The sequence below is a fragment of the Mytilus californianus genome, unplaced genomic scaffold, assembly GCF_021869535.1.
Source record: "Mytilus californianus isolate M0D057914Y unplaced genomic scaffold, xbMytCali1.0.p SCAF_4, whole genome shotgun sequence".
NCBI lineage: Eukaryota > Metazoa > Mollusca > Bivalvia > Mytilida > Mytilidae > Mytilus > Mytilus californianus.
In genome coordinates this window covers 15,145,283-15,157,351 of record NW_026262690.1, presented here as the reverse complement: position 1 = coordinate 15,157,351, position 12,069 = coordinate 15,145,283, and the positions used below count along the sequence as shown (strand labels likewise).

The 12,069-nt window shown below is 32.6% G+C and overlaps 1 protein-coding gene and 1 long non-coding RNA gene across 2 annotated transcripts in view; both read left to right on the top strand.

The window, feature by feature from the left end:
- Window positions 1–3,404, top strand: part of LOC127737543 (sucrase-isomaltase, intestinal-like) — a 51,673-nt gene extending 48,269 nt beyond the window's left edge. Inside the window, exons 21-23 of the mRNA XM_052248372.1 lie at window positions 1,418–1,467; window positions 2,293–2,451; window positions 3,193–3,404. Coding sequence (XP_052104332.1) covers window positions 1,418–1,467; window positions 2,293–2,451; window positions 3,193–3,261 — 278 coding nt within the window. The 3' untranslated portion in view covers window positions 3,262–3,404. The remainder of the gene's footprint in view (window positions 1–1,417; window positions 1,468–2,292; window positions 2,452–3,192) is intronic.
- Window positions 3,405–5,617: 2,213 nt separating this feature from the next.
- Window positions 5,618–8,516, top strand: LOC127737555 (uncharacterized). Its single transcript, XR_007999686.1, has 2 exons — window positions 5,618–5,753; window positions 8,205–8,516. It is a non-coding gene; the product is annotated as an uncharacterized LOC127737555 (long non-coding RNA).
- The last annotated feature ends 3,553 nt before the right edge of the window (window positions 8,517–12,069 follow it).

The following is a 12,069-nucleotide window of genomic DNA, read 5'->3' as shown; positions in this document are numbered from 1 at the left end:
AAACTCCCGCACCCGGAGGCGTCCTTCAGCTGGCCCCTAAACAAATATGTATACTAGTTCAGTGATAATGGACGTCATACTAAACTCCAAATTATACACAAGAAACTTAAATTAAAAATGATACAAGACTAACAAAGGCCAGAGGCTCCTCAGTTGGGACAGGCGCAAAAATGCGGCGGGGTTAAACATGTTTTTTGAGATCTGAACCCTCCCCCTATACCTCTAGCCAATGTAGAAAATACAAACGTACAACAGTACGCACAGTAAAACTCAGTTTAAGAGAAGTCCGAGTCCGATGTCAGAATAGGAAACAAAAGAAAATAAACAAAATGACAATAATACATAAATAACAACAGACTACTAGCAGTTACTGACATGCCAGCTCCAGACCTCAATTAAACTGATTGAAAGATTATGTCTTCATCATATGAATATCAGGTACAATCCCTCCTGTTAGGGGTTTAGTATTATACCGTCATAAAATATATGAGAAGAACATAACCCGTGTCATGCCAACATTGTTGTGGGGTATTTCAAAATCTACAAGTAAATCATACAACTGCTAGAGGAGAATTGTTGTGGGATGGTTGAGAATCTGCAACTAAGATCATACAACTGCTAAAGGAGAATTTTTGTGGGATGGTTGAGAATCTACAAGTAAATCATACAACTGCTAGGCGAGAATTGTTCTGGGATGGTTGAGATTATATAAGCAAGATCATACAACTGCTAGCGGAGAATTGTTGTGGGATGGTTGAGAATCTTCAAGTAAATCATACAACTGATAGAGGAGAATTGCTCTGGGATGGTTGAGAATCTACAACTAAGATCATACAACTGCTAGAGGAGAATTGTTGTGGGATGGTTGAGAATCTTCAAGTAAATCATACAACTGCTAGAGGAGAATTGTTGTGGGATGGTTGATAATATATAAGTAAGTATATATAATATAACTGGATGATTGTCCTGGGATGATGGAGATTCAAAAGGTAAACAAAAAAATCATAAAAAAGCTAGAGAAGTATGGTTAGGGTGTGATGGATATTTCATTGGTAAATATATATCTAGGATCTGTGGGACACATATTTCCTGTTTTCTGACACTCTTAATTACGAGTGGTTGTATGCATAGCACGATGCGTTCATTCTTGTATAAATTTAAAGTTCGGTTCCTTTTGAATTAATGGTATGTTAGATGTTTTTTTTTATATTCACTTTATATGGATAAATACCGGTAAAGCTGATAAGCAGTGTTTGGTAATGGATTGATGCAGTTACTTTCTCAAATATAGATTTATCATTGGTCCTTGTTATATTGTATGTTTTTGAAGAAGTATCATTAAATGAATAACAAGCCCAAGCAGGAACATTTCAAAGCAAACAAATAATTGTTGGATATGTTTTTTTTTCTGTTGAAGATTCTTTTACCCGAGGAGAATATTTAAAAGCGGAAATGTCAGCAACAAAGGTAATTAGCCTATATACGGTCTGAGATTCTACTTAAGATTTTAGTAATAAGCGTTATAGAATATATTAATTTCCACAAGTAAATATCAGCTTTTAGTTCCTGTAGAATAATGTAGATATTCTAATTGATTTCTATACTCTTAACGGATATTTGTTAACATACACAATGTTTAAATGATTCAGTTCATTCTTAATTTTTTAGTTGATCTCAGTAACCTTGGGACATCTTTTGTTAAAATCAAGCTTTAAAACTTATTCAATGAACTTATTTCGTGATGCCCTTAATTTGTTATGAAACAGCAATGTTCACATATAATTCAGTTTAGCATTTTTACACAATGCGAGTATTCCATTTAATTTGCATTTGATGTCTGTATTTTTCACATTCAAATACGAGTTTTGAGCTTTATAGAAAAATTGCATGACAGTTTTAGCATTAATCTGTTCATATAGTACGTATTTAAATGCCTTCTAGAGATTTCAAGAAAAATTGCATTGTTGGTTTGGAATATTTTGTCTGTTTGTAGTTCTTTCCGATTTTCCATTATTTTCGCATTACATTTTCCACATTGCTTAGTCTTAAAATGTTAGTTTTCTATATAGTGTTTGCAGACTGTTTTCTTGTCTTTTTATCTATTTTCTTTTAGAATATGGTATTGTCTGTTTGTTTTCGATATTTTTTAATGTCCCCATGGTATATTCTGCCTATTTCTTATAACCCACGTTCTTAAATACTTGTTGGAAAACTACATTCTATATGCTTTCTTTCTTTTGTTGAATACTTTATGCTACATGTATCAGTATCTTTTATTTTGTATATTTACAGGGGAAATACCTTGAGTATAAGGTTGTTAAAAGTGGTTATACAGCAGCAGCATCATTAGTCATTGATACGATAGAGTTATATGGACTTTTTGGATTTCCAGAGCGTGTAATAGTGGATTCAGTACAAATCCCTACATCTAGTGTACGGAGTAAAGAAAAAGTAAGTTATTAATTTAAGGTCTGGAAGCATTACCAGAATGCTAAAAAGTATTCAAACTTTTAATTAATAATGAATAATTCATTGCAAAAGTGAAATATACATTCAAAAAACGTAATAAAAACTTAAAAAATCATGGTTTGTCAAAACTGTATGTCACTACAAGACTCTTATTATAGCCATGAAGTTAATTTTTAAGGAGTTTAATGACGTGTATGCTCGGCCGACTTACAAACTGATTTAAACCCGAAATTAAGCTTGCAAATGAGCCGTCGAGTTTGCAGAGTTTGTAAACAATCTTTATTACTTATAATTCAAATAAAATACACAATAAATTATGTCGAATAAAGACCCAAAAAAAAGTTATAATATCAGTCTTACTTTTATAACGAAGTGAGGCCGGGACATTTTCTTCTACGCGTGTATCACCCGATTCAGCGGTAAATGGTACGGTCAAAAACATTAAAAATATCTGTAATTATTACACTTATAACATAGTTGCAGTAGTTTTAACACAAGATCACATCTCTCATTGTGAAATCGTTGTAAGTAGTAATATAGCTCATCACGTATTCAGGAAGCTTTACAATCTTAGCTTTCAAATTTTTGAACGTTCTTGGTGAAGGTCAATCAAGAAATGTGATTCGGACGCACAAAATTTTTAAAGTGTTATTTTCATTGACCATAGGAAAATTAAAATCGTAAAGCTTAGATTTTTATTGGATATTTTAATTTTTTTTGCAGATTATAGAATTAGTTGGTTTGAACCTAAATATAACAGAAAATCATAGTATAAGCTGGGAGTTCTTCTGAGAATTATGAAAAGTGAATGTGAACTTTTTACTATTAATTGTGTTCATTTTATTTTAGAAGCAATACCAATACGATTTTTACTTATAGAGCTTTATATAATCGTCATTTTATGTATTAGTTAAATAATAAAATACATCTTAATATTTAGAATTGGTGTTACCCATCCCCACACTAATATGAAAGATGAATGTAATATCATTAACAGTAACAATTTTACTGCACCAGATAGGCATTTCCACAATTAATTGCTCCTCTGTTCGAGGCCAAAATATTTGGAAATCAAATACCTAATATATTCGTTGAAGAGCTGATAAACCCCCCAAAATGCCAAAATTAAACCTTTCTATAATTTGCATCATACAAAAGCAACAGCAGTTTACCAGATTCATGGTTGGTGTGTTGTCTGTACAATTCCGCTTCTAATTAAAGTATAGATATATAGACACATCCGCAAAAGAAGTATTGGAATGTCTTGTTTTGGATTTTTTTTTTCTTTTTACAATGTTGATTCTCCTTATAAGAGATATGTTGGTGTCTTTTTTACAATGTTAACACTCCTAAAAAGTGATATTTGGAGGTCTTTTTTACTGTGTTGACACTTATAAAATGTGATATTTGGATTTAATTTTTACAGTGTTGACACTCCTAAAGAGACATATCTAGTTGTCTTTTTTTCATGTTGACTCTCCTAAAAAGTGTTACTTGGACGTTTTTTTACATGATGCATATTAAAATTCCACTTATGTTCAAAACGGTTTACACTTTTAATATGTAGGAATAATTTCCCTTGACTGTATTTACCGCCAAAGGAGATATGGTATGATTAACAAGGAGACAGCAGCGTGGTGTCCATTTCACTGAACTAGTATATATTATTGTTTAGAGGGCAGCTAAAGTCCGCCTCATAGGTTGGGAATTTTCTCGCTGAGCTGGAGACCTATTGGTGGCATTCAGCTGTTTTCTGCTCTTTGGTCGGGTTGTTGTCTCTTTGACACACGTCCCGTTTCCATCCTCTGTTCTATCTACAAGAGACCAAATTATTAAGATTTATATAAACATGACACTTTAGTTGTGCAATTGGAGTAATCATTTAGCTTATTGTTGGAGCGAGTACATGTTAGTACATTGGAAATTTTGTATGATTAAATCATGTTCTACTGATTTTTGTCCGTCAAAGACGGATATATTTTAGCTTATTATCGTTTTGCTATCCGTTTCTTAGTCTCCATACATAGAGATTCCCCACCTTGACCAAAGTTACTAAGGTAGAGGTAGAAATTGCTTCAACTATGCTCTTTATCACATATACCCTTGATCTCCACAAAGCTGACAGCATTGGGTGGATATGGTGGATAGGGTGGGAGACGACTACGTTTGTCATGCATTATATATTACACCAAATGCTAGTTTCGTCTACCTTAGACTCATCACTGACGCTTGAGACAGTAAGAAGGCCAAATAAATAACGAAGAGCATTAAGAACAAAAATGAGAAAAAAACTAGTGCCAAATCTAGTTGAGGCTATCTCTGCCTGTGTGTAGAAGATGATTTAGAAAGGAATTTTCATAATATTTTAAAGGAAAGTGAGCATATAACTGACAGGACAGGGTATCAATACTTAAAATTGAATTTGAACACTGGTAATAGTGTAATAGTGTAGTAGGAAACATAAATACCATAAAGGCAAGAAATTGTTATAGTGATTTTAAATAGGAATTATGTGCTAAACAAAAGTACCGAAAACCTGCTGATTGACGGTATAATCCTTGAAAAGAAAATACCCAACGCGTAGTATATATCTCCGTTTGAACTGGAAAATAACCTTTTGCAATCCTATATTCTTTAAAAGAAGGCTCTTAGGACCATCATATACCCTAGCGAGAGGGCCTATAAGATATCTTTTAAACTAAATAAGATATCTTATATAGCTTTAAACAAGATATCTTGTAAAGTTTTTAAGATATATTTAAAAGTTTACAAAATATTTTATTTACTTTATGAGATATCTTATTAACATTATAAGATATCTTATTAACGTTATAAGATATCTTATAAGCTACACAAGATATCTTATATGATTGATTTATCAAATATCTTATTTAGTTTTTAAGATATATTATCAACTTTATAATATATCTTGAAAATGGAATAAATATAATAACGGTTTGCTATACTATGGCACACCTAGACATACATTTGTGTGCTGACCAATCATAATTCACAATGATATTAAACTGTTGGCGAGAATCAGTTGACGACAATAAGTCTATCATTTATCTTTCGTCCCTCTTTTACAAACATATGTGAAGCGAGCAATCATAAGAAGTGAAATATTTAATATTCGATTGTATGATAACATCAAACATAATTATTCCTTTATTGAAAATTCAGTAGTTAAAAATTTTAATGATCTTTAGGCGATAACTAATGATCTATAAAACAGGCTTCAGATTTGATTGAGGGACAAATTCTACAAACAGGCAGATATGCAGGTAATTTTTATTTTAATTATATTAATATGATCAACATAAAATCATTTCTTTTAAGTTTTGTGTCTTAAATGAATTTCATATATATGAATTACGAACACTAAAGTTTGAAAATATTTGCTTTGCGTCTGAAATATTTCTTATCTGTTCGTTGTTTAAATTAAAATTTGTTTTGTGTTATTAATCGTTTTGTCAACACTTACCCTTACTGTTGAATACTGTTGCTATAATGTGAGGGTACCCAAAATGCACCTATCTTGACAGCTTTTTCACCTACGCTTATTTTTGATCAAGACAAAAGTTTCCATTCTGAGTTTATTTTGTAGATGTATCCTTATTTTGATACTATATAGTTCCGCCAATTTAATTTTGAATCCATATTGAATCATAGAAAAATGGTTTGAACCGACCTCCAAACGATCCATGATTCTGTAATGAGGAGTACCCAAATTGCATTCATGCTTAAATTCATATTCTTAAAAATCGAATAACAGATGTTTTGTTTCATTTCGTCAAATATTTAGAACAATTCGACATTAGCCCATGTTTACTATTCATTTTTAAAAAATGGATGCTTGTAACATGTTTTATTAGCTAATTTTTAAAAGATGACTTTTTGTGGACGTCGCATGGCGACGTTTCCGTAGATTTTACTTTTTCAAGTGAATACTTCATCTGATGATATATACAATTAAAGTTTTGTGCATATTTACATAAATCTAGCTATGTTGGATGACGTGCATAATGTCAAATCATAAAAATACAAATTGTTTAGTCTTGTTTAATCTTGTAAGATTTCCGCTGCTTTTTTTTTTTTTTTGCTAAATAGGTGCAATTTGGGTACTCGGTGCAATTTGGGTACTGTGACGTTAGACTTGTTATCAGGAATTGAGAGCAGTTTTTGTACGGTATTATATGGTCCTGTTGTTTTGTGTTCTTGATCGGTTTTGTTAACACTTACTCTTACTATTGAATACGTGTTGCTATAGACTTGTTTTAAGGAATTGAGAGCAGTTTTGATACGGTATTATATAATCCTGTTGTTTTGTGTGTATTTTATGTTCTGTAATTTATTTTAAGATAAGTGGTTACGTTTTATTTGATTTTTTGTTTTATTTTGATCTTGTGTTCCACGAATCAAAATAAAAAGGGACTTTTAGATGTTAAAAGCAATAGATGTGCCCTGTCCAAAATTATTTTCCCAAGTGTTTTTTTTTATTCTGTTGTCAGATAATAAGCATGTTTGCGCCTATCCCAAGTCAGAAACCTCTAGCCTTTGTTAGTCATGATGCGTTTCTTTTTAAATTTTGGTTCATTTGTATGTTCCGGAGTTTAGTGTGGCGACCATTTCGCTGAACTAGTATACATTATTGTTTAGGGGCCAGATGAAGAACGCCTACATGTGCGGAATTTTCTCGCTACCTTGCAGACCCATTGGTGGCCTTTGGCTGTTTTCTGCTCTTTGGTCGGGTTGTTGTCTCTTTGACACATTCCTCGTTTCCATTCTCTATTTCATAACTTTTAAATATGACTGAAAACTTTAATATTGATGGGTTTTAGCATATATTATCGAGTATTTTTAAAAAAGTCTTTTAAAAGATGATTTCTGGTGGAAATAAGGCTATGTATTACTTTTCACATATAAAGATATAATAACATTTCGTTTATGAGACATATTGTCTCAGATCATTAACTCTTTAGTCCCGTTACAGTTTCTAAATTCATAATGAGTATTCCTTAAAGACTTAAGTGGAAACATCTTAAATTTCAAAATTTGTTGATGTGTATACATATAATTAATGCTGTATATATTTATGGTGACTATAGCTGATAGCATTTCAAACGTACTTTTTATTGTTATTGTTTTTGGTGTGCGAGATTCTCAAAAATAATTTTCTTCGTGAGATTGCGTTTGTACATATTATCCGGAAATTTTCAAATTGTAGTTATGTTGACCTTTTTATTTGAACTTAAAATATTGCTTTTATCTATATATCGAGAGAGATATAGAGAGAGTTTCGTCGTAGAATAGACAACAAAATTAAAAACCCTTGGTTTTTTGTCTCTTTATGGTTTAAAAAAAATCTTTTTTACAACTATTTTTTGGTATACATTCACAATGATAATATAATAAATTATCCTTTACATGTATTAAAATATAATTTTGGAGCAAACAATAATCATATTTATGGTAAACTGCTCTCTTATTTTGGTAATTTCACATTATTTCTCTGGGCTCTATAAATATGGGCAAATATTCACCAACTGAGATAATAAGTATTATTGTGTACTTGTGTCAGTTTTAGTTTCAGAAATGTAGAGCAAATTAAATATTCAACTCGCGTGAAGCGTTCATGTGTTCACATTTTGCTTTTCTTTTTTTTTTTTAAATAGAAAGTAACTTGTATTGAATTCACTAATTATTCTATGTGCCTACTTGTTTTCTATTTGTAGACTAAAGTATTTGTAGTGGTTCTAATTGTAGCGGTATTGCTAATAACCGCTGAAGCACAAAGCTGCAGGAAGAAATGTGAAAACAAGGACGATAAGTGTACGAAAGAATGCAGAAAAAACCATCCTAATAACCATGATAAGAAGAAAAAATGTTTCAACAACTGTGATGACGCGGAAAGAAAGTGTAAAAAGAAGTGCAACAAACGTGACCTGTTTTCTGACCTCGAATTTGACCTGGAGGAAAATCAGTAAAAGATTCTATAATGCAGTCAAAACGAAAATATTATTAATAAATATATGAAAAGGCATTTATTTTCTGTGTTGCTCTTTGTATGTTTTTTCTCCTTTTTTTTGTCTTTCTGACTTACATTTAACAACATTACGTTCCTTCTTCATTTGACAGTCGCCACTAGTTGTTTGTCTATATCCTTGTCCTATGATCCTTAGTGGATAGTTGTCTTATTGGGCAGCCAATTTAGAGGCTGATTTAGGGGATTTACGGGGATCCCGTCCTCCCTACACATTTAATACGGTGGCGGATTCAAAGGGGGGGGTTGGAGTTCGTATGACCTGTGACTCGAAAAATTTCGCTTTTTTTGGCAAAAAATGTTAAAAAAAATCGCATTCCTACGCTCGGCAATCTTTTTAACATTTTCCAGGATTATACCCTGTTCCTTTCCTCGGACCCAGGATCCGCCGCTGGGGTAATGCATAGACTTTTTTACAAGTCCCACTCCTGATGTTGCCTTGGTGACCCCCTTTTCAAACTCATGGATCCGCATCTGGTCATACAATGGGCGCATTGCTTTTGCAACAATTTTTAAAAAACACAGCATTTCATTTGCGCCACAGGATTGTATTTTATTTGCGCCAATTAATAGGTATAATATAAGTTAAATTTAATATAAGTTGTATCGTGAAAACGAGGCTCGTATAAGAAATGTTGTAGAGTTTCCCCCATTATGTAAGTAAGTGCGTTCATACTCATTTCTCATACAAAACTAGGAGTTACTTTTAAAAAGGTATAAAATTGTATAGTGTTCACAAGTTCGAGGTGACAAAATGAACATAATTCATTCGGAGACAAACAGAGGAGGAAATACGTCTGTAATTTTTTTAAGACCTCACATTTAGGATATCTAATGTATTGAAAAACGGAGACAAAACGTATAGATCTACGCAAAAGAGTTGCAAAGCCAGAATCACAATGGATGTGGACAGCAAAACCATTATAACGATATTGAATGATACAGTCAATTATGATTTAACCATCAATAAGTAAAATTTAAGCATTAAAAAAAAAACTCATCAGTGTTCTATGCATTCATTTTGGATTTTTGATGAATGCGATTTATGATGAATATGTTATATTATGCTATCAACACTATGTTTTAACATTATTATTTAGAGTCTCTTTTCAATATATATCTATTGTATATACTACTTACTGGTAATATTGGCGCAATTGGAATATGGGTTGTGGCGCAAATGAAAGATTATTTTGGTCCAAAAGCAATGCACCACATACCAGATAAAAAACAAAGATACGACGGTGTAGAAGGAATATGAGACGATCTTTTACAGTCGAGTTGTATCGACTTTATACACCAAACGTGTAATGTTATTGCAGCCATTTCTATAACTACAACTTGAATAGAACATGATTTCCTCCCTAAATTACAACTGTACCTACCGAGGGTCCAACTCGGGAACGCTTGCACAATAAGTCAGTCATATCAACTGGACTAAAGAAGTACAATAAATGCTTTAATTGAAAACCTCACAGGCTGCGGGAGGTTGAATAAAGTTGCAGAAAGTTTAGCTAGGTTTTGGTGTTGAACATAGTCTATTTGTTATTTAGACTCACAAGACAGGGGACTGTACCGGCGCTTCCCGTTACCTAGGAGATTTATAAACACCATCCATTAGTTGCACTATCGGAGTACTCCTCAAGCTTTGTTGATAGAGAGGTGGCTTACTGTAAAATTGGTCCCGAGTTTTTGAGAAAAATTATGATTTGCTGCTATCTATCCGTCAAATACGGATACTATTTTGAATATTGTTGTTCGTACGTCCGTCAGTTAGTCCAAACTTAAACACCTCAAATCTTATATTTTAAACTAAGTTTACCAACTTTGACCTATTCCGGCATATGGATTTATCATTTATAACTTTTTAGTTGTAATGTTCACAAAAAGACATCTTTAGAAAACATAAACCCTCTTCTTTTCAGAAATTTTTGTTGTTGCTACAAATCATATGGTCGGTTGCATTTTAATCGTTTTGCACAATTACACTCCCCTCTTTTCCCGGACATGGATCCGCCCCTGTTTTCACTTTTGAACCTTCAATATTTTAACTTTTTAAATAAATTATGAAAACGACAATATGCACTTGAATGTGTTATTTCAATAACATAGTTTAACAGATACTATCTCAAAAATGAAAGATTGTTTCGAAATAACTGATGAATATAAACTATTTGTTTTGTTGCCTTTATAAGAAGATTTTCTTTGATTTCTGTTCTATTGTTTCTGCTTCATTAGTTCATAGTTCATACACTGGAAAAGCGGAAGTCACGAAAATTTCGAAAACTATGTATTGAAATCCCATATTTAATATAAGTAATAGTTCCCTAAAGAATAAGCTTAAAAAGATATCCAAAAAAGTATGATCTCGACAGCTCTTACAGCCAGCAAACAACCATGCGACAAACATATTGACACACTGAAGCAAGATATTTCGTAGACGAAAAGCTGCAATCGGAATAAGGCTTAGTATGGAATAGGTGTTCTTAAACCACAATGATTTATAAAGAACGTTTAAAGATTTGGAAACATAAGATGTAAACATTGATTTTTTTTTTTTTTTGGGGGGGGGGGGGGTCGTCTTGAAAGAACTCCATAATGGTATCTACTTTTTCCACGCCCATCTGCACGACATCAACATATATACTATAAGGCGGTTTAAAGGTGCGTGCAACCTGGCAAAAAAAACCCCGGATAAATCTGAGGTGGACTGACCATTCCACACAGCCGGGTAGTAGTACACCTTGAGTTAAGCCTCGTCGACATGCAGGCTCTCGCCGGAAACAAAACAAAAATTATCAATTGAATGCAATTGAAAATTTCAGTATATATATATGGTCAATGAAAACAAAAACAGGACAGAAATTAATCGTAGCAGGATGCCAAAACTGCTTGGTTTCGACAAAGGGAAATTAAGAGTACTTGTTCATCAAGATCGGATTTTTAACGGAGAGATCAAGCAGGCTATTTATCTAACTAATAAAGTGCATCGGAATTTGAATCCGGCTCCTATGGTTATCAAACTAAAATAAAAATTTGCGTAATACAGTTATGCTATTTCTGGGAAACAGTTGTACACTTACTGGTGAACACACTGTTGGTATTAACGTGTATCCATGATGGTGAACAGTTGGTTTTAGATTATACCCTTCCTGCTAACAGACTGTTGGTTTTAAATTGTACCCTTGTTGGTTAACCGTTGGTTTTAAATTGAATCCTTGTTGGGTTAACAGTTGGTTTTAAATTGTACCCTTGTTGGTTAACAGTTGGTTTTAAATTGTACTCTTGTTGGTTAACAGTTGGTTTTAAATTGTACCCTTGCTGGTGGAGTTGTTTTAAATTGTACACTTACTGGTGAACAGACTGTTGGTATTAACTTGTATCCATGATGGTGAACAGTTGGTTATAGATTATACCCTTCCTGCAAACAGACTGTTGGTTTTAAATTGTACCCTTGTTGGTTAACAGTTGGTTTTAAATTGAATCCTTGTTGGGTTAACAGTTGGTTTTAAATTGTTCCCTTGTTGGTTAACAGTTGGTTTAAGATTTTACCAATA